General features: G+C 38.6%; 1 protein-coding gene and 1 pseudogene across 3 annotated transcripts in view; one reads left to right on the top strand and one right to left on the bottom strand.

The window, feature by feature from the left end:
* Clec4a (C-type lectin domain family 4 member A) overlaps positions 1-12,630 on the top strand; it is a 28,569-nt gene extending 15,939 nt beyond the window's left edge. Inside the window, exon 7 of one of the 3 annotated variants that reach the window (XM_071610381.1) lies at positions 12,428-12,630. In XM_071610381.1, the coding sequence (XP_071466482.1) occupies positions 12,428-12,450 (23 nt within the window). In that variant the 3' untranslated portion in view covers positions 12,451-12,630. Of the gene's footprint in view, positions 1-7,002; positions 8,988-12,427 lie in introns of those variants that run through there. The other 2 variants (XM_071610380.1, XM_071610379.1) reach the window with 2 other exon arrangements.
* A 3,217-nt stretch (positions 12,631-15,847) lies between these two features.
* Positions 15,848-17,223, bottom strand: LOC114082179 (rab5 GDP/GTP exchange factor pseudogene; annotated as a pseudogene).
* Positions 17,224-19,062: the final 1,839 nt, after the last annotated feature.

Below are 19,062 nucleotides of genomic sequence, written 5' to 3'. Positions count from 1 at the left end.
AGCATTTTGAATTGACAGTGTTGTGGATCTTGTCCATTAATATGTGTGCTGTGGTGTCTAATTTTTAAAATGTTTTCTCCCTGTGAATTACAATGTAAACTCCTTAGTGCAGTGACTTTGATTTGTTTATTGTTGAGTCCTCAGATATAACTGATTATCTGGCCACAAGTCATCACTCAATAAGTATTGATTGAAAGAGAAAATGAGTGTGTCTGCAGGAGTGGTAAAGTGTTGTCCATCACTGTTTGGGTAAAATGTTAAAAAATTTATTGAGTTTGGAAATTTAAGCCAAATCCTACATTCTAGCTTTTGTCAATAATGAAGTTCATGCTGTGAGGTCTGTCATATGCATACATCTATTTAGGGTAGGGACAAGGGAAGAGAGGGGTATTAGTTATTGGCTCCCTAAAACCACAATCACAAGTTCCATAAAAGATGAAATAAGCAGAAATTTTCTTTTTTTATTGATTTTCAAAAAAAAATAAATGACAGCAGAATGCATTACAATACTTATTACATGTACACAGCACAATTTTTCATATCTCTGGTTGTATATAAAGTATGTTGACACCAATTCATGTCTTCATACATGTACTTTGGATGATGTTGTCTATCACATTCCACCATCAGAAATTTTTATTTTAAAAATTTAAATTCAGTTTATGTTTAACTGATACATAAATCATTAAATTGTGCATATTATGGGGTACTATGTAAAGTTTCAACAAATGTATGCATAGTGTAGTGTTGAAATCAAGTTAAACATATCTGTCTCTTCAAACATTTATCAGTTCTTTATGTAAAAGCAGTCAAAATCCTTTTTTTAATTTAAAAATTTGTTTTTAGTTGTAGATGGACACAATACCTTTATCTTATTTATTATTATGTGGTATTGAGGATTGAACCCTGTGCCTCACACATGGTAGGCAAGAGCTCTACCACTGAGCTGCAACCTCAGCCCTTAAAATTTTTTTCCTAGCTTATTTTTATAGATGCATTGTAATCAAGGGCACAGAGTAGTGTCTGCTTTCAGGATCAGAGCTGTGCTGCAGATGTCAGCAGAGGGGCAGCCTGACAAGTGGAGATGCTGCTGACTTCCCAGCAGAAACCTGAGAATGCTAGATGTATACAACCCCTATTCAGTCTCCCAGATTCATGAGTAAAGCTGTTTTTATAACAAATTTTCTAAAAATTGTTTTTCAGAAGTAGCATTACCCAATCTGTCCTAAAGGAGCATGCGTTAGTGACAGATAGTGGGACTTTACTTCATTGTAATACTAAAATCTCCATGCAGGGAAAACCCGGGTCATTTCCATAACATGGAAAGTATAAGGAAGCATGGTCAGACTTCCTTGTGCAGGAAAGTCCCCACTCATGTTGTGATGATGTCTTCTCTCGCCCAGGTCATGCATTCCCTGCCAAATAAACTGCAGCTTGCTCTGGCAGCCAACAGAGCTTTGGGAGCAATTCCCGATTTGCAAACAAATTTGGCTCCGTGTCATCACTGTTCTTGGTTTTATGTTCTGCCAGGATTCTCACCAAGAGGTGGATTCATTAAGTTGGGTCACACAGTCATTGTTCAAGAAAGTGGAAGAATTGTGATGCTGTGTGTAGAGAGGTGCTGTCACAGCCCACCGTCCCTAAGCTCTGGGTTCTTGCTGCTTATGGGGAAGGTGCAGAACTCAAAAGCTGGTCAGGTGGCAACTACAGATCCTGAGCTTCACTGAAGGGCTTCAGGCTGGCCTTGGTGCAGCAACCTCGGGGATGTGCATTCATTTCTCCTGCTCACCTTCTGAACCCAGGCCCAGCATTTACTGCTGCAGCTGCTGCAGGAACTTGGCCACCTGCAAGATGGTTTCTGTTGCAAGGATAGTACCCTGCAGCAGCATTCCCATACCTCTTCCTGGAGACCAGCCTCTTTCTCCAAGAACAGGGCCAGAACTGAGCTTTGGGGCTCTGGTTCTACATGTGGTTGCTGTTGCCACAGAACCCTCCACTCAAGGGAACCCTCTCAGGGAGGTCAGATCATTGGCAGGACTGGTCATGTTCAAAGGGCACAGGTCCTGGAACCTTCAAACTTAACAACTGTGTCTGAAAGATCTTCATTATGCCTCCATGTGTCTTGGTTTGTCTGGATTTCACAGCCTAATTAAAAAAAATCATTTATTGAATACTTACAGTTATTTTATCCTTTGATTCTAAATTTTCAACAAAAATATCAATTTTAATCAACAAGTTCATTAGGCATATTAATAGGATTCACTGTGATATTTTTTTTAAACCTATATAGCCTGCACTGATCATCTCTTCTTCCACCCCTCCACCACAGCAGACTTCCCAGTTGTTAGTAATCACAATTTACATTCAGGGTAACCTTTTCACATACTTTTTTTTAATAGGAGAGAAAATAAGATACTTTACTTTCTTCCTTTGTCTGGTGTATTTTGCTTGCCATGATTTCCTACACTTTTTTTTTTTGCTGCAAATGACATGACATCTTTCTTTTTAATGAGTGAATAATACTCCATTATGTATATATATCATATTTTCTTCATTCCATCTATTGGTTAATGTTGGTAATGATTCCATGTCTTAGTTATGAATAGTGCATGCAGTCAGTGAAACTGACTCCTTTTGTATGCTGACTTCATTTCCTTTGGATATACACCCAGGAGTAATGTTGATTGATCATATGATAGTTCCATGTGTAGTTTTTTGAGGAATCTCCATATTGTTTTTCATAGTGGCCATACCAATTTACATTTCTACCATCAGTATATAAGAGTTCCCTTTTCTCTATGGCCTCACCATCATTTGTTAATTTTTGTTGTTTGATAATAGTCATTCTAAATGGGGTGAGATTGTATCTCATTTCAGTTATGGTTTGCATTTCCCTGATGGCTAATGACATTGAGCAAAATAAAATACATTTATTGGTCATTTGCATTTTTCTTTTGAGAAGTGTGTATTCAGATAATATGCCCATTTTTATTTGGATGACTGGTTTTTTGTTTTTAAGTGTTCTTTTATTTTCTTCTATAGTTCAGATAACAACCATCTGTGAGATTAATAGTGGGCAAAGATTTTATTCCTTTGTGTAGGTAATCTCCTCACTCTGTTGATTTTTCCTTTGCTGTGTAGAAGCTTTTTAGTTTGATATAATCCAACTGTCAGGGTTGCTTTTGATTCCCATGCTTTTGGGAAATATCCAGCCTTTGGTCCTACCTGGAAAATCATTGCCTGTACCCATGTCTTGGAGAACAGCATTAGGGAAGATTAATTGGAGAGGGGTAAGGAAGTCAAGAGCTCTTTAGCTTGCTTGTCCTGAACAGAGCTCAGCAGAATGTTTCCTCTTCCTTCACAGTTGGGTGACCTGATCATTGAGTTTATTTCTTCATCTCTGAGGGGAACTGGAAAAATGGCAACATTTTATAACCACTTCCTCCATCTCGCCCTATGATTTATTTTATCTCAAAATGACCATGGGAGAAACTTTCTGGCTTTCTATCCTGTTTCTGAAAGTCTTTTCATCATGTGCCACAGCTATGACTATCCTATCTCTAACAGTGCCCTGCTGAGTTCAAGTCCACTTTTTATGGAGGTCCAATTATGGAGGTCTGTTTAATTAAATCATTGGCTATTGGTGATGGCACTTGGTTTCCAGTCCTTTTCCCTCCCTGGGTGGGATTGAATGTTTCAACTGTTCACTCATATGATTGGTTCCTCTAGCAAGCAGCTTCATTCTGGAACTATCTTGAGGACCATCAAGAGTCACATAATTGGCATAAGGTCAGACACGGCTGAAAGGGGCATGTCAGGAATAAAAAAACTGTCTACTATTATCTTTATTGTTCCAAACCTATTTTGGGAATTTGGGGAGGAAAACCCAAATACTATAAAAAAGATACTTTTGTTACCTTTATGGCTGAGAAAGTTTTAAGGTGTTAGCAACTCTGTGCCAAGAACTGAGGATGAAATCAAATGTATATTTCTTTTCATAAGCCAATATTGTGAGTTCAATGTCAATATGTCTATAATAGATTTCCAGTATTCAGACTGCTTCCTTATGTACTTGGAGATGTTTTTGATGTTAATAAAGAAAAAAATCTACATAATCTACATTCTACAATCTGCAAAATATTGAGGCAGTGTCGCGACCCCTTGCCCGCAAGGAAGACGCAACTCAGGAATCTTCTTTCAGCAGTTTATTCAGGCCCTTGATATTTCTTCTTCTCTCTCTCGGATGCCCCTCCCAACCTTAATAAAGCATCTCAAGCCCCAATGCAAAGCTGCCACGTGGAGCTTTCTCATAGGGTGATAAAGGATTACGTGCCAACTCTCCAAAAAAGGAGTTGTTTATCACAGGCCACAGTGGAAGCCGGCGCCATCTTCTAATGGCGGCCACAGTCTATAGGAACGGCTCACCACAGTTCCCCCTTCTGTTTTATAAAACAATGCAGGCGAAAGTAGAGGTCCTATCCCACTGTGCAGAAGTGGCTGCAATGTATGGTTCAGTCCTAAGGAGGCGCCTTCCCCAGACCTGATCCCATATCAGCCGACGCCTTTTTTCGTAGGGCGGGGCGTGGACGTCAAATGGACATGCTTTCCTTGAGGTCCGTTGAGGGATCACTCAAGTGCAGTGCCTTGCCTCGCATCCTGCATCGTGACGACGATGAGAAGTAGGATAACACAGGTAGCCTGGTAATGATGACAAAATTTAAGTTGGCAACACAATCCCTAAGCCCCAGAGGAAGGTAAAAAGTCTGCAGCCGAGAAGAAAGACCAGTCCTGAAACCCATCTGCGTGCAATGGTAACAAGACCTGCAGAGTGCAAGGGCTATTCAGCACTGAGAAAGCATAGGAAAGAGGGCACGCCAATCCCAGTGCAATGTGAAATTAACTTGGGGTGCAATGGCCATGCCCAGAAATCACTGTTTAAGATGTGCAAGCCAGATTTGTGGAGAAATGCCATTTTCTAAGGCCGCAAGAGCCTGTACAATCATAGCTTTCTCTTGCGCATGGCGAGCTTTAAGGCGACAGAGAAGCCACAAACAAAGTACAACACCGAAGCAACACATTGCACCAAAAATGCCTACCCCCACCCACTCTTTGAAGAAGGAAAAAGCAGAAGATATCCAATCGGTGAATTGACCCAAAGTCACGGGATCGACACGGGTACTGTTCAAGACAGCAATCTGGGTTAGTTGAGACTGGATCAAGTCTTCCGCTGCCATGGACCAAGTTCCGGATAGATACTCTCCGATGATGCGGGAGGCATTCCTGGAATCATTAAATCTGACAGAGGTTATACATAAATGTGCACGTTGGTCAACACAACCCAAAAGCACCAAGTCAGCCAATTCTTCTACCTGAGCTTGGAGTAAATCTATTCTTTGGTTGGCAGCTAAAATCCCTGACAAAATATGTTGATTAATTGAATTTTGGGATTCAAGTATGGTGGAAGTTTGTTGAACAACTTGATTAATGGTGGCAGCAGTTTGTACTTGGCTGGCCATGGCCACTCCGGCCGTAACCGCTGCAGCAGCAGACACTGCCACAGCTGTCACTATAGCTGCCGTAATACCAAAATCTCTATGGGCTCTAATCAGTTCAACAATAGGAAAAGATTCTGGATCTGCAGTAACCGGGATCGGGACAAAGGTTGGAATTTTCATAATCACTGCCATAGTCCAGGAGCCATTCCAACACTCAGACAAATAACAGGTAACATTAGAACAATTAAGCATCCCCTGTAATGTAACATTAGCCAAAAGAAACAGGAACAGAGATTGGAGACAGACTGCTGCGGAGGGTAATGTAGCATTAGATAATTGTGAATTATTTGCAAAAATTTTAAGCCTCCTACCTCGCTCCGAGTCTTGGGTAATGCCAGAAACATTAAACAGCCAACTTTGGACTCCTAATATTTCCCTGGGGAAACACAAGCGCGGACTAGACTAGCCCAATCTGAGGGAGTCATGCAAAATCTAGTAAGTCCCTCCACCTGAGTGAGAGTGAAAGCGGCATCTATGCCATAAGTGCGGACAGATTCTGCCAAGGTTTTAACTATCTTAAAGTCTAAAGGCTCATGATATCTTCCCCTGTTATTGTCCTGAAATACAGGGTATGCAAGTCCCATATCTGTATTAACTGTCCTCCAAACTTGCGCATGAAAAGATCTCCCGGAACTTTGGCTCCCCCCCACATACGGGGGTGGGGCAACAGGCATCATATCTTCTTCTAAATTTTCAACCTCCTCCTCCTCAGAATTCTGTTGACCAATATTAGATCCCTCCCCCTTCTTACAGTAGGCATGCGCGCCTTGTGTCTCCTTTTTCTTCTTTTTCATTTTTATCTTATGTAGTTGTTGTAACAATATATCAAGGTCCTCAGAACTCTCTGAGTCGCTTGTGTTCTCAGGCGTTTTTAATTCGGTCAAGTCTGGATAGAGCCTTCTCCTATTTTTATCTTCAGGCTCTTTTGCCTTCTCACTACTGTTACTTTTGATACTCTCTGCCACTTCACTATGTGACCCTTCAGATTTTTCCTCATGTAGTTGCTCAAGAACGGCCTGACCCTCACTCACAGCTTCTTGGCATTTACCATCTGTAAGGCAACTACGGACCATTTTCCAAAGGGGTATCACCCCACCCTCTAATATGCCCTGCTCAGAAGCAAAGTCAAGATCTTTGCCTAATTTATCCCAACTAGGTACAGTAAGGCTGCCCGAAAATGCAAACCACGGTGCAGAGATATCTATCTTCTGTAAAAATCTCTGTAAAGTACTATGTTTCACTTCCAGGCCCTTGGAACGTAACAGGCCATCTAGGGCCAGGAGAAGCGGACTTGAAGATGCGGCACCCATGACACAACAACAAAAGAAGCACAAAAAACAAAAGCGAAATAACACAACAAAAGAAACACAGAAAACAAAAGCGAAAGTAGAAGCGAAAGTACACAGTGCAGCTGCAATAAAATGTAATGCTCTCTCTTTCTTTACAGAGGAGCTGCCCCGCTTTGGTCGCGGATCCCACTTACCTGGGACTAACCCCGCTTTGGTCGCGGATCCCACTTACCTGGGACTAACCGGTGCACCACCCCTGACTGCTGAAAGTTCTGGTTCCCGGGTCTCGGCACCACTTGTCGCGACCCCTTGCCCGCAAGGAAGACGCAACTCAGGAATCTTCTTTCAGCAGTTTATTCAGGCCCTTGATATTTCTTCTTCTCTCTCTTGGATGCCCCTCCCAACCTTAATAAAGCATCTCAAGCCCCAATGCAAAGCTGCCACGTGGAGTTTTCTCATAGGGTGATAAAGGATTACGTGCCAACTCTCCAAAAAAGGAGTTGTTTATCACAGGCCACAGTGGAAGCCGGCGCCATCTTCTAATGGCGGCCACGGTCTATAGGAACGGCTCACCACAAGGCAGGATCTCAAAATCCTTGAGTAGTGACATGAAGTCTGCTTCTGAATTTAAACAATTTCAGGCTTCCCTTTACCTGAGGAGGGAGGATTAAAAATTTTTATTGACCTTTGCCTAATATTCATCTTGACTGATACCTGTGACAATATTGACCTCAATTACTATAGTACTGCCAAGAGGAGCAGAATTTTTATTCTGTAAGCCAGTGACAAATCTTGTGAAACAAAGATAATGTGTGGGTGGAATTAAAGCACCTTCAGTAGGTACCACTGGTCTTAGGAATGTTTTGCTTGTCAACCCCTGAATGGAACTTTAAAAGACTGTGTAGCCTCTTATGCAATTTTACATCTAAAATATTTCTTCATGTTATAGAAGCAAAGGTTTCAACTTGTGGAACTTCATAAATACTGACCTTTAAAATGATTACATTTCTTTTTAAAATATACCTCCCAGTGTCTATAAACCATAACAAAGTGTCAATCCCCATGATCCATTAAAAGAAGAATAAGTAAAAATTGTGTTATTCTGGTTATCACTAGTTCTGTGGGCGATAAAGACTTTTCCCTCTGGAACAAAAAGTGTTTTGTTTAGTGGTTAGATGTTTTACACTCTTTCCCCCCTTGGAGGAATATTTATGTCACACTTCTCTTATCCACCAAATTTATAAGTACATGTTTAAAAATTTCCTTTCCTGTTGGGTGTTAAGATCTTAAGATTGTAAAAATTCTTTACGATTGGCTTATTTTTACAAGTATGATCAGTATACAATATTGAACACATCATGAGTTTACTCTAATAAAGTGAAATTCCATTTGAAATCTTAGCAAGGTGAATGCGGATTTGAAAAACTGCAATCTGATGTATCCATCATCAAATCACATAATTGTTAGCATGAGGTAGTTTCAACATCAATGATATTCCTAATTTTCACCTTGATGACACACACTGATAAATTTTGGTTTGTTAAAGTGGTAGATAGAAATGGAATGAGGTTTGTTAGAAAGTCACTCAAGTTTTTGAAAATTTTAGTTCTCTATTCATGATCATATAGTAAACTATTATGAAAATCATTTGTAATGGTCTGCCAAATGAGAATTTGATTATGTTATTGTGCTAGCTATTTGTTGATGTGATCAGTGTGTTTCAAAAACAACTAAGAGGAGGAAACGTTCATTTTGGGGTAATGGTTTCAGAGATCTAAATTCATGAACTCCAATGCTCTGAGATGAGTGAGAACATTATGGCAGAAGGGCATGGTGGAGGAGAGATCTCAGCTTGGGGTACCTGAGACAAGATATAATCCCCAAGGGCATGCACCAGTGACCAACTTCCTCCTGCCACACTCTTATCTGCCTCTAGTTACCCCCCAGCAGTCCGTTCAAGTGATTAGTACATCAAATGAATTAATCAGCTGATGGGGTTACAGTTCTCTTAGCCCAATCTTTCCAACTTTGAACATTGCTACATCAGCTAACATGAGCATTGGGCATTCACTAGATCTGAACAATAATAGACATTCTTTGATGTTGTTCAATGTAAAAATAAAAACTGGGATAATTTGCAAAATGTTTGCTATTTCTCATTTAGTTCCTATTTGTTTTCTCAATTTCTAAGGAATATTTACACAACATTTTTCATAAGTCTTACCAGATGATCATGAATCACATTGGCTATGCTTTACATTTTCAAAGCATCTTATCAGGTCAGTATTCTCAGAACAGTTTGGGAAAATAAAACAACTAAAGCCAATATACATTTTTTTACATATGTTTTTATTTCTCACAGCTTTGAATACATGTTTTTTTTTTTTTTTGGTTAACATTTGTGCTAGAAAGTTAGCATAGTAATGTTAAGAAGATTGCACATCATGAACAAACTTTTTTCATCCCAGGGATGTTAGGATGGTTTAACATATGCAAATTAATGAATGTAATTCTTCACATAAATAAGTTTTATGACCAAAATTATATAGTCATCTAAATAGATGCAGAGAAATCCTTCAACAGAGTTCAGGACCCATTCATGATAAAAGCACTGGAGAAAGTTGAGATAGAAGGAACTAGAGATAGAAGGAACTTTTCCATTGGTGAATTTTAACTTTACATAAAAGCAGAATTTCTTTTTTTTTTTAATATTTATTTATTTTTTTAGTTATCGGCAGACACAACATCTTTGTTGGTATGTGGTGCTGAGGATCGAACCCGGGCCGCACGCATGCCAGACGAGCGCGCTACCACTTGAGCCACATCCCCAGCCCCCAGAATTTCTTTTGATATGTTCATACATGTGTATAGCATAATTTGGTAATTTTATTTCCCTGTTCTTCCCCTTTTTCTCCCTTCCTCCCTTATCCTTGGTTTGATTCTCTGACTTTATTCTAGATCTCCCTTCTATTTTTGTGAGATCTTCCATTCAACTTTTAAAATTCCCTCTTTCTCTCTCCAGCTTTCATATATCAGAAAAACATTCAACTTTTGACTAAATCTGATTCATTTCCTTAGCATGATGCCCCCCAGTCCTACCCATTTACCAGAAAATGAGACAGTTTCATTCTTTTATGGCTGAATATAGGAAGAGCAGAAAAGTAGTGGAAAGTGAACAGGGGAAGGGAGGAGGGGAGGGAAATGGGAAGCATTGGGAATGTATTGGAGAAAATTAGTAATGTGCATATCCACAGATGACACAATAAGTCCCACTAGTACCCATAATAAAAGTTTAATAAAAGAACTAATAGTCCATGTGTGGTGGCACATATCTGTAACCTCAGTTACTCAGGAGGCTGAAGCAGGTGAGTTACACATTTGAGGTTCTAAGAAACTTAGTTAGACCCTACATCAAAATGAAAGACAGCACTTGCTTGCTTGGGCTCTCTCTCGTGCAGTGAGGAAGTTCTTGGAACAGGGTAGAGGAGAGTATGGTTGCCCAGTCGCTAATCAAGACCTCTAGAGACCAAGCAGGAAGCAGGTCTGATTTTATTGCACAGTTACCATGTATATATACTCAGGCGTAGCTAAGAAGATTATAGGCAGCCACCAATGCAATGTCTGCCAAGTGTCCATGCAGTGACCATTGGACAGGGACTGCAACACATGGGTTCACGCCCAGGGCTGTGCCTACAGGGATGCTTACAGGGGTAAGCAGCCTGCAGCTCACAAGCTTAGCATGAGGCAAGTCGCCTGCCATTCAAGACGCCCTTAAGGTATGCCATGTATGCATTACTCCATGCACTTGTCCCCACACTTGCTGTCTTGTCTTTCTCCTCTCTTGCACTTTGCCTTGTGTGATGAGATGACAAAGCACAAAGGCCCTCGTCAGATGCCAACACCATATTCTTGGACTTCTCATCCTCCAGTACCATGAACCAAATAACTGTTCTTCATAAATTCCCAGTATGTGGTATTCCCTTACTGCAGCCAAACCTGTAGTAAGACATTATGGCAGAGGTGACTTCCCAGACCATGTTCTTTCTTGTCATGATGGAGATTTTGAGAAAAGTGCTTTTGATAGAAGTGTATTGTAACTCTCAGACTTTTTGTTTTTGGGAAAATGTGGATGATCACTTTTCTAGGTAAATTTCCTCAGTTGTATTTGACGTCTCCCTTCATTGTCGGAATGTGAGCCTGTAATGTGTCTCACTTGCACTATTCTATGTAGTCTGCTTTCCCATAGTTCTTTTCAATTCAACTTATGTGTTACCAGCACAATAATGTTTCTGAAAGAAAGCTCTGCTCATGTTTCTTTCTTCCTTACTCTTCCCCATATTATTCTTTGCTTGCAGACTGAAGTCCAATGTATTGTCTATCCTCAATTTTCCAGCTTTCCTTTCAGTTGCAATATGTTCCAGTAAACTGGTGTACCAGTCATTCTTCAAACACCAGGAATGTTGAATGCTGGCCAGAATTGCCTCCACCTAAAACATCTTCCTTTCTCACCTGCGTGTCAAAATCCTTCCTATTGTATAAGGCTAGCTCAAATACTACTCCAAGAAACATCCACCTATCCTTCTCATCTGAAAGGTGCCCTCCATCATTTTGTTTAGAACAATGTTGAAATCCTCCTTCTAATTTTGTTAGCTCTTTGAACACAATAATCAAATTTTTAATTTTCTTGAATTACTTTCCATATATCTTTCTTGTTGGCAGATGTTCACAAAGTATTTGTTGAATTAGTGATATCTGTGCAGAGGGACTATAAGTCATCAATATTTTTATTCATTCTTTTACTCATTTTCTTACACATGAATTCAGTTGCTCTTAGTGATACTACTTTACTATTTCTTATATGCTTTTGTCATTGTTTTGAAAATCTCATTTCATTGCTCCAGAGTTGGTCAAGATGTGCAGGCCAGGTAACCTGTGATAAAGACAGATTTTACTTTGACACGTGGACTGTTGGGCCTGGGGAAGAAGCATTAGGTATAATGTAATATACTTGTGGTAAATTTAATATTTTACAGTCTCTCTCATGTGATCTATTACTGGCTTATACTGTATCATACTTTGCTCATGATTCTTTTTCTTTTGTAAACTTCTAACAACCATGTTTTTTATTATCTTTTAATTGTGCCTGAAGAAAATATATAGGTTTTTGAATCTTTAACTTATACCCAGTAGCTCCCCATCAATCACATATTCTCTTCAGAAGGAAAAATTAAATTAGTATTATATATACTCATGGATACTTAAACGTGGAGATGTATTTGCTTGTGATGACTTTCACAGTGGTTTTTTGGTCTGGGATTTCTTTCAAAAATTATTAATTTTTTATGAAAAAGATACCATTTTATTCCTATTTTGAAGAACATAGGATGTGGAAGCAGCACACATTTTTTTATAAAGAGGTGTAATATACATGTATTATCTGCAGTAAAATAAGGGTCCATTGTGATCTCATATTTTGCCCTGTTAATCTAGTGATAGTATCATGTTATCAATTAAACAAAATAATGCACTGTTGATCTACTATTGATGTTTTTATTGGCTGTTCATTATTTTCTCTGTTCTTAGGTATGTTTTGCCTCTGCACCTAGAGTTGGGAAGAAATGTCATTGCAGCATTCTGTGTGGCTGTTGCATCTGGCTACATGATTGCTTGGGACTACTAGAGGGCATGCTCTCCCTAGCAACAATTGTAGGAATTATTGCTTAGACTTCCTGAAGAATGAAAGTGTTTAAAAGGAAAAAAGAAATAAAGACTGTGCAGACACTTTATCTGTGGAGTCTGAGACTGTACCTGTTTCAACATTTTTTGGAACAAAATTTGTTCCCTAATCCCACCATTATGAACAAGTGTAATACATATTAAACAAAAATGTGAAAAATTAAAAAAATTTGAAAACAAAATGAAACAAAACAAAAAACAAAAACAACAATAAATCTTCTACAAAAAAGAAAACAAAAACCTACTGCTTCCTCATCCTATATTTTTTTTGAGCAAGAGTTATTTGTTAGGCACTAGCTAAATGCTTTGTATGAATAGTCTCATTTAATCTTCACAGAAACCTCCAAGGCAGGTAATATGGTTTTATGTGTCTTACAGATGGGGAACATAGACATAGGGAGAGTAAATAAAGCTTCCTACTGTACCTAAAGTGCCACTATGTTAGCATAAAATATAATAACTAACAAACTATTGTGGCCTAACTCTGTGCCTTCATTACCAAAAGAGGGACTCTCCATGTTCATCCTAATATTCCAGACATTCAGATGCAATCATATGCTGCATTATTTCAGTGCCTTGCACTCTCTGGTCTTTCTGCCTTAAATAACTACATGACTTCAGTACTCCTCATATGCTTTGTCAGTGTTGCATAAAATCTCCTTTCTATGCTCCAAAATTTTCGCATAGGTCCTACTTCTTCTAATATAGAAGTTTTCTTGATAAGCTCAAGTGGAAACAGTCTCTTCCTTCTCTCTTTTTTTTGCCACAACTGCATTGACCACAGTGTGTTATTGTGCCTCTCCCACTGTACTGAAATTATTTATTCACATGCATGTCTAATAGACCTTATCCCTTTACAATAGTAATTATTTTTTCCCCTTCTTTTGGCTCCCAATAATGTTTATATAGGATAAAGACAAAAGGGAATGAGAGAGAAAAGAAACATAGGAATAACTGATATTACAACCAAGTTTTAACAGTTAAAGCCTCAATTGGGAGTAATTGTGATAAGCTTCATTTATGGTATTTGAATATTTCAATATTTTGAAGGTATTTAGATATTTATATCTAATTTTAGTGTTATGCATGTTTGAAAAAAATCTATGGAGAACCATTTTTATGAATAATGTCTGTTTTAGTCAGTTTTGTCACTGCTGTGACCAAGAGACCCAACAAGAACAGTTTTAAAGCAGGAAAGGTTTATTCAGGGCTCATAGTTTCAGAGGTCTCAATCCATTAGACTCCCAGGTAAGCTGCACTTCTTGCCCCTGAACTGTAATGAGGGGAAGGGGTTTTGGTAACCCCCTGCCAACTGTGATCCATCTACAAGGTCCTTCTATGTGGATTACTGGGACAACCCACTTCTGAGGCATTCCCTATGTTTTCATTTGTAATTGTAGATGGGGAGAAGCTCTATAGATTTAGTTTCTTCTAAGTCTAGGTGTGGTCTCCAGAAAACGTCTGTCCTTCCCAGCACCATTTTCTGCCAACAATTTAAGTTGAATTGTGCAATGTCCTTGATTGTCTTTGCTCCTTCTAACCTTTTTAAACTGTTTGCTTTTTTTTTTTTTTGGTAACTGTTGTTCAGGAAGCAAGTGCCTGTGCTTTTCTGCCTTTGTTCTTTCCCCTGGCCCTACCATAGTCAGCTTCTGGGTAAAGCAATTATTTTTAAATTTTTGATCTAATAAAATAATTCCAAGTTTCCCAAGTATTAAGTTGTTCAATGTTGAGTTTTCGAGTATTTGCTCTGCCACCCACCTCTCTGGTCAGTTGTTCTTTCCCTGCTTTGATTCCAGGCTGCAGAGGAGTGGATGGTTGCTGCTCTGGTCTGCTCTGCCATCTTCTTTCTCCTGTTTGTCTTAAATCATTTCACTTCACCAATGTTATTGTCATTTTTATTTTTTTTCCTCACTTGTTTTGTGGATTTTCTGTTGGGAGTAAGGTTTCTTTTGTTATGTTTTAAAAAATTTTTATTCATGAGTATGTTTTTAGAGGGAGTTTTCCTCCTAGGTAATCTCAATCTAGTTGGGCTGTGGGAGCAATACTTTAAAGTGGTTTTGCATTTGCCTTTTTCATATTTTCAGGGTTATTATCAGATGTAGACAGATGTTTAAATTAAACTGGTGGTTAGGAGTCTTTTCCCTATTATAGGTCATATAAATTTTCACTCAATCCAAACCTATGCAAAGAGACTGTGTTTTTACCCTCAACTTTTTATCATGAAGAGTTTCAAACAGAAGTTGAATGAATGCATAATTAACTTCCACATAACCACCATCTATATCTGAGAACTGTTAACGTTTTGACCAATTACATAAATAGTATTTGTTGCACCATCTGAGAGTATGTTTTGAATATGTCACTGTACCCTCAAATACTTCAGTACACATCTTTTAAAATTTTCACTTTCCTCCAAAATTGAAAATACTCTCTACTGGCTATTTGAAAATACTCAGTTCATTGCTGTGAACTGTTGTTTTTCCATTGTACTAAATGTCCCCTGTACCCGTTAACTACCTGTTTTCCAAACCTCTATTTCAAATAGTCACTGGTAACTAGTATATTATTTGTTTATGAGATCAACTTTTTAGCTACCAAGAGAGGGAGAATATGCAGTATTTGTCTTTCTGCACCTGACTTATTTTAGTGAATATTTTCCAGTTTCATTCATGTTGCTACATGTGACCAAATCTCATTTTTCATATTAGTGAATAATATTCAATTATGTATATATGCTACATTTTCTTTATCCATTTATCTGTTGATGGACAACTTATCTGATTTTATATTCTGCTATTGTGAGTAGTGCAGCAATAAATATAAGAGTGAATATATCTCTTTTATGACAATTGCAGTTTTTCAAATATGTACCCAAAATGAGATAATTGGGTCATATGGTGAGTATATTTTTAGTTTTTTGAGGAAATTTTTTAGTTTTTCCATATGGCTATACTAATTTATATTCCCATCAATAGTGTATAAGAGTTACATTTCCTATGCATTTTCACCAGGATTTGTTAGTTTTTGCTTTCATTGATAATAGGTATTTGAACTGGGATGCAATGATTTCTTATTCTGTTTTTTTTCAGTACTTTATTATTAACTAAGCTTCCCCTACCAGGAAAAAGAAAATAAAGCATACAAAATATATCTTAAAAAATTCTCTGACATTTATAAGCAATTGAGTATATTCTAGATCCCACTTGCAGGCTACAGTACTCTTACCTACAATGCAGGCTCAAATAAATACTACCCATATAATGTTCATCATTGTGCATAAACCTGAGTTTGTAATGGTGGAATTTTGTCACGTTCAACATTTTCAGAGTTATAGCCGCTAATGATTGACTTTGGGGCTTTATTTCAAGTGGATTTTTCTCCAAAATGTCTTGAACTTCTTTTGCAATTCCATCTGTCCAATCTATTAAGTCTTTGTCAAGTTTTGTGGCTTCATTCAGGATTCTTTCCTGTCTTTCATTCAATTGAGACAGGCGATCCAAGATCTTATTCATCTGCTTCACACCTGAGCAAGCATCAGGAGACCAACTCTTGGTTTCTTGCCTCCTTGGAGTGGTATGGCTAGACATGTAGCAATCAAAATCCTCCTGACTTGGATTCAAAGACTGAGCATCCAATTTTTCAATGAAATTCACAGCACAGCACAGGTTGGTGAAATAGCATCTGTCCTCCCTGTCATCTGACAGCTGGGGTTGCAGGCGGGTGATATAGTGGAATTAGGACTACAGGTAGGGTGGGTTTGCCCTTCAGCACAATTAGATAAGCTTGGGCAAGAAGCAGAAGAAGGCTCAAATCATCTGCAGAAGCAGGCTCATTGTTGGTGATCTTGATGGCATTGAAGCTGTACTTGCTACACCTGGTCTGGTAGGCCAACTTATCTTGGGCACAGGCTTAGAATCCATATCAGTGATATCTGGTCCTCTTCTGAATGGTGTGGTCTTTCTTTTCATCAGTGGTTTCTGAACAGAACACATATTTGGAGAGGCGAGTCATGATGTACTTTTCCATCTGATCCATTAGCTTGTCAACTGTTTTGGAGGCACTTTTTCAGGAGTCAGTATTCTTTCTGTCACATCTGGTAAAACTCCTGACGATACTCTGACTGCTCTTCAATGCTCAAATCAATGCATCCTTCCCAAAACATCTTGGTTGGCTTATAGATCTTATTTGGTTTTGTGGAAGGGCTTGAGGAACTCTATTAGTGCCTCAGACACTGTTTCAATGCTGATTTGACAGTTTATGGAAGGATTGTGAGCTTTTGCTTCCTGAATTTCTGACCTTTTTGTTCCAACTCTGGAACAAGCACTGAACAATTTCTTCGCTGTGGTTACCCTGTGGATCTTTCCACTGGTTTTCTTTTCTTCAAATTTGGAAAATGTGATGAAGGCTGCCCCCTGGCTGCTCTGACTGTCGCTGGCAAAGGCCTCTTCCTCCTCCTGCTGAAGTCCTTCAGCCAGCTCCCAGTCCTTCTGGATCTGCTTCTCCTGGGCTCTGTGGTACTCCTCTCTCCAGCACTGGGAGCAGAAGCCCTGCCGGGCAGGGTTGCCATAATAGCCACAACCCTTCTTGTACAGGAGCTCCGACATTTCTACGTGAATTCCTAGGTGCTCAGGCTTAAGGCTCATCTTCTTCTTGCCAGGTGGCCCCTGAAGTCAGCACCACCTCCCCTGGTGCAGCTCCAGGAGGTGCCTCATTGTGGTTTTGATTTGCATTTTGCTGATAGTTAGTGACACTGAAATGTTTTCCTGTACGTGTGGGGAATTTGCATTTTTTCATTTGAAGAAATGTGTGTTCAGATTGCCCATTTTTACTTGGACAATTTGTATTTTTATTGTTATGTTTCTGGAATCCTTATACATTCTTGTAGTAATTCCTGTCAGAAAATTAATTGAAAAATATTTTCTCCTCTTCTGTAGGTTGTATCTTTACTCTGTTGTTTCCTGTGCTGTTTTCTTGACATAATGTTATGTTTTTATTTGCTGTCAGTGCTTTTGGGGTGTTATCCAAAAATCTTTTCTTCTATGGATGTATTGAATTTTTCCCCCATGTGTTTTTCCTGTAGTTTTATACTTTTAGGTGTTAAATTTAGGTCTTTAATGCATTTTGAATTTAGTTTTGTACTTGGGGAGATGTGATAGTCAAATGAAATCCTCTATTTTTTGGATTTCAAAAACGAAGGAAATAACTGTATCTCCACTTTAAACAAAAAATCACAAAGTGGCAATAACATTTCTTGTGTGTTCCTTTTTCCATATTTTCCCTCCTTAGTACATGTGTCTTTTATAATGTATTTGCCTTCTCAATTGTTGTTAGAACATTTTGTTTGCCCAGAGAGCATGGTTTGTGTGTACATGTGCTTGTGTGCTTAATTAAATATGTGCTAATTAGCATACCATTGGGAAACTATTTACAACACTGAAAAGTGAGCAAAATTTGCAGCACATGACTTTTATTTACAAAAAGCTCATGAAGGAACCTGTAGCAAAAAAGTCAATATGAAAGGTACAACAAAACTTTTTAGAAACTTCCATGCCTCCCTCACGAGAGGTCACATAACATACATGACAGGCACGTGATACTAAATCCATAAAATATTAGTGAAGACTATTTTTCTGAAAATCACAAGGAAATATAAATAGAAGTTCTAGTATTTTATCTTTCTGCCCTAGTGGTTCCTCTTTTTTTTTTTTTAACAACCTGGGAAACTGTGCTCAATTTTAAAGTTCACTAAGAGATCTGTTGACTTTATAATTTAGAGGGTTTGGGGATAGATTGCATCTCCATTCCCAAGTGTTTATATCCTTCTCTGAGAAAGGATTAAACTTTGATGCTATTTACATGTCTTCCTATGTGTGGAGTGTCTTTTTTCTGCCCTTTCACAGGTTTATCCAAGTGACATCCATAGGCCAATAGATCAGAATGAATACAATATGCACTTGATCCAAATTGAGGATGCTGCTGCACAGTTCAACTTACAAGGAGCCCCTCAATGATTGTGGATACCTTCTCAATCCTCTTGTACCCTGGTACTGTGCTGTGGGACACTGCATGTGTGGACATCCTCCTTATTATGCCTCCCACCTGGGTTCCAGAATGAGAAAACATTCAGAAATGATCCAAGTCAACTTATAGTCAGTTTAGGATCTACATCCTAAGCCCACATGTAATGTGTGTGGGAAATAAATATTATAAACCACTCAGCTTTAGGGGTTGTTTCGGATACAGTGTAACCTATTTACAATATGACTTATTCTAGGGAGAGAGACATAACTTTAGAAACATATTTTCTTAAATAAGTTGGATGAGAAAGCCTTTTAGAATCAGTTATTATTATTGGGAGGAGGGTTTGTGTATGCACAACTGTCTAAATGCATGTATTTTGTGAAGTACAAAAATTAATTGCAGAGAACATAAGACTTCTTTGTGCACTGTAGCACCCTTTTCCTACTAAAAATTTCATTCCT

Source organism: Marmota flaviventris, chromosome 3 (genome assembly GCF_047511675.1).
Source record: "Marmota flaviventris isolate mMarFla1 chromosome 3, mMarFla1.hap1, whole genome shotgun sequence".
NCBI lineage: Eukaryota > Metazoa > Chordata > Mammalia > Rodentia > Sciuridae > Marmota > Marmota flaviventris.
This window is presented reverse-complemented; position numbering and strand designations above follow the sequence as displayed.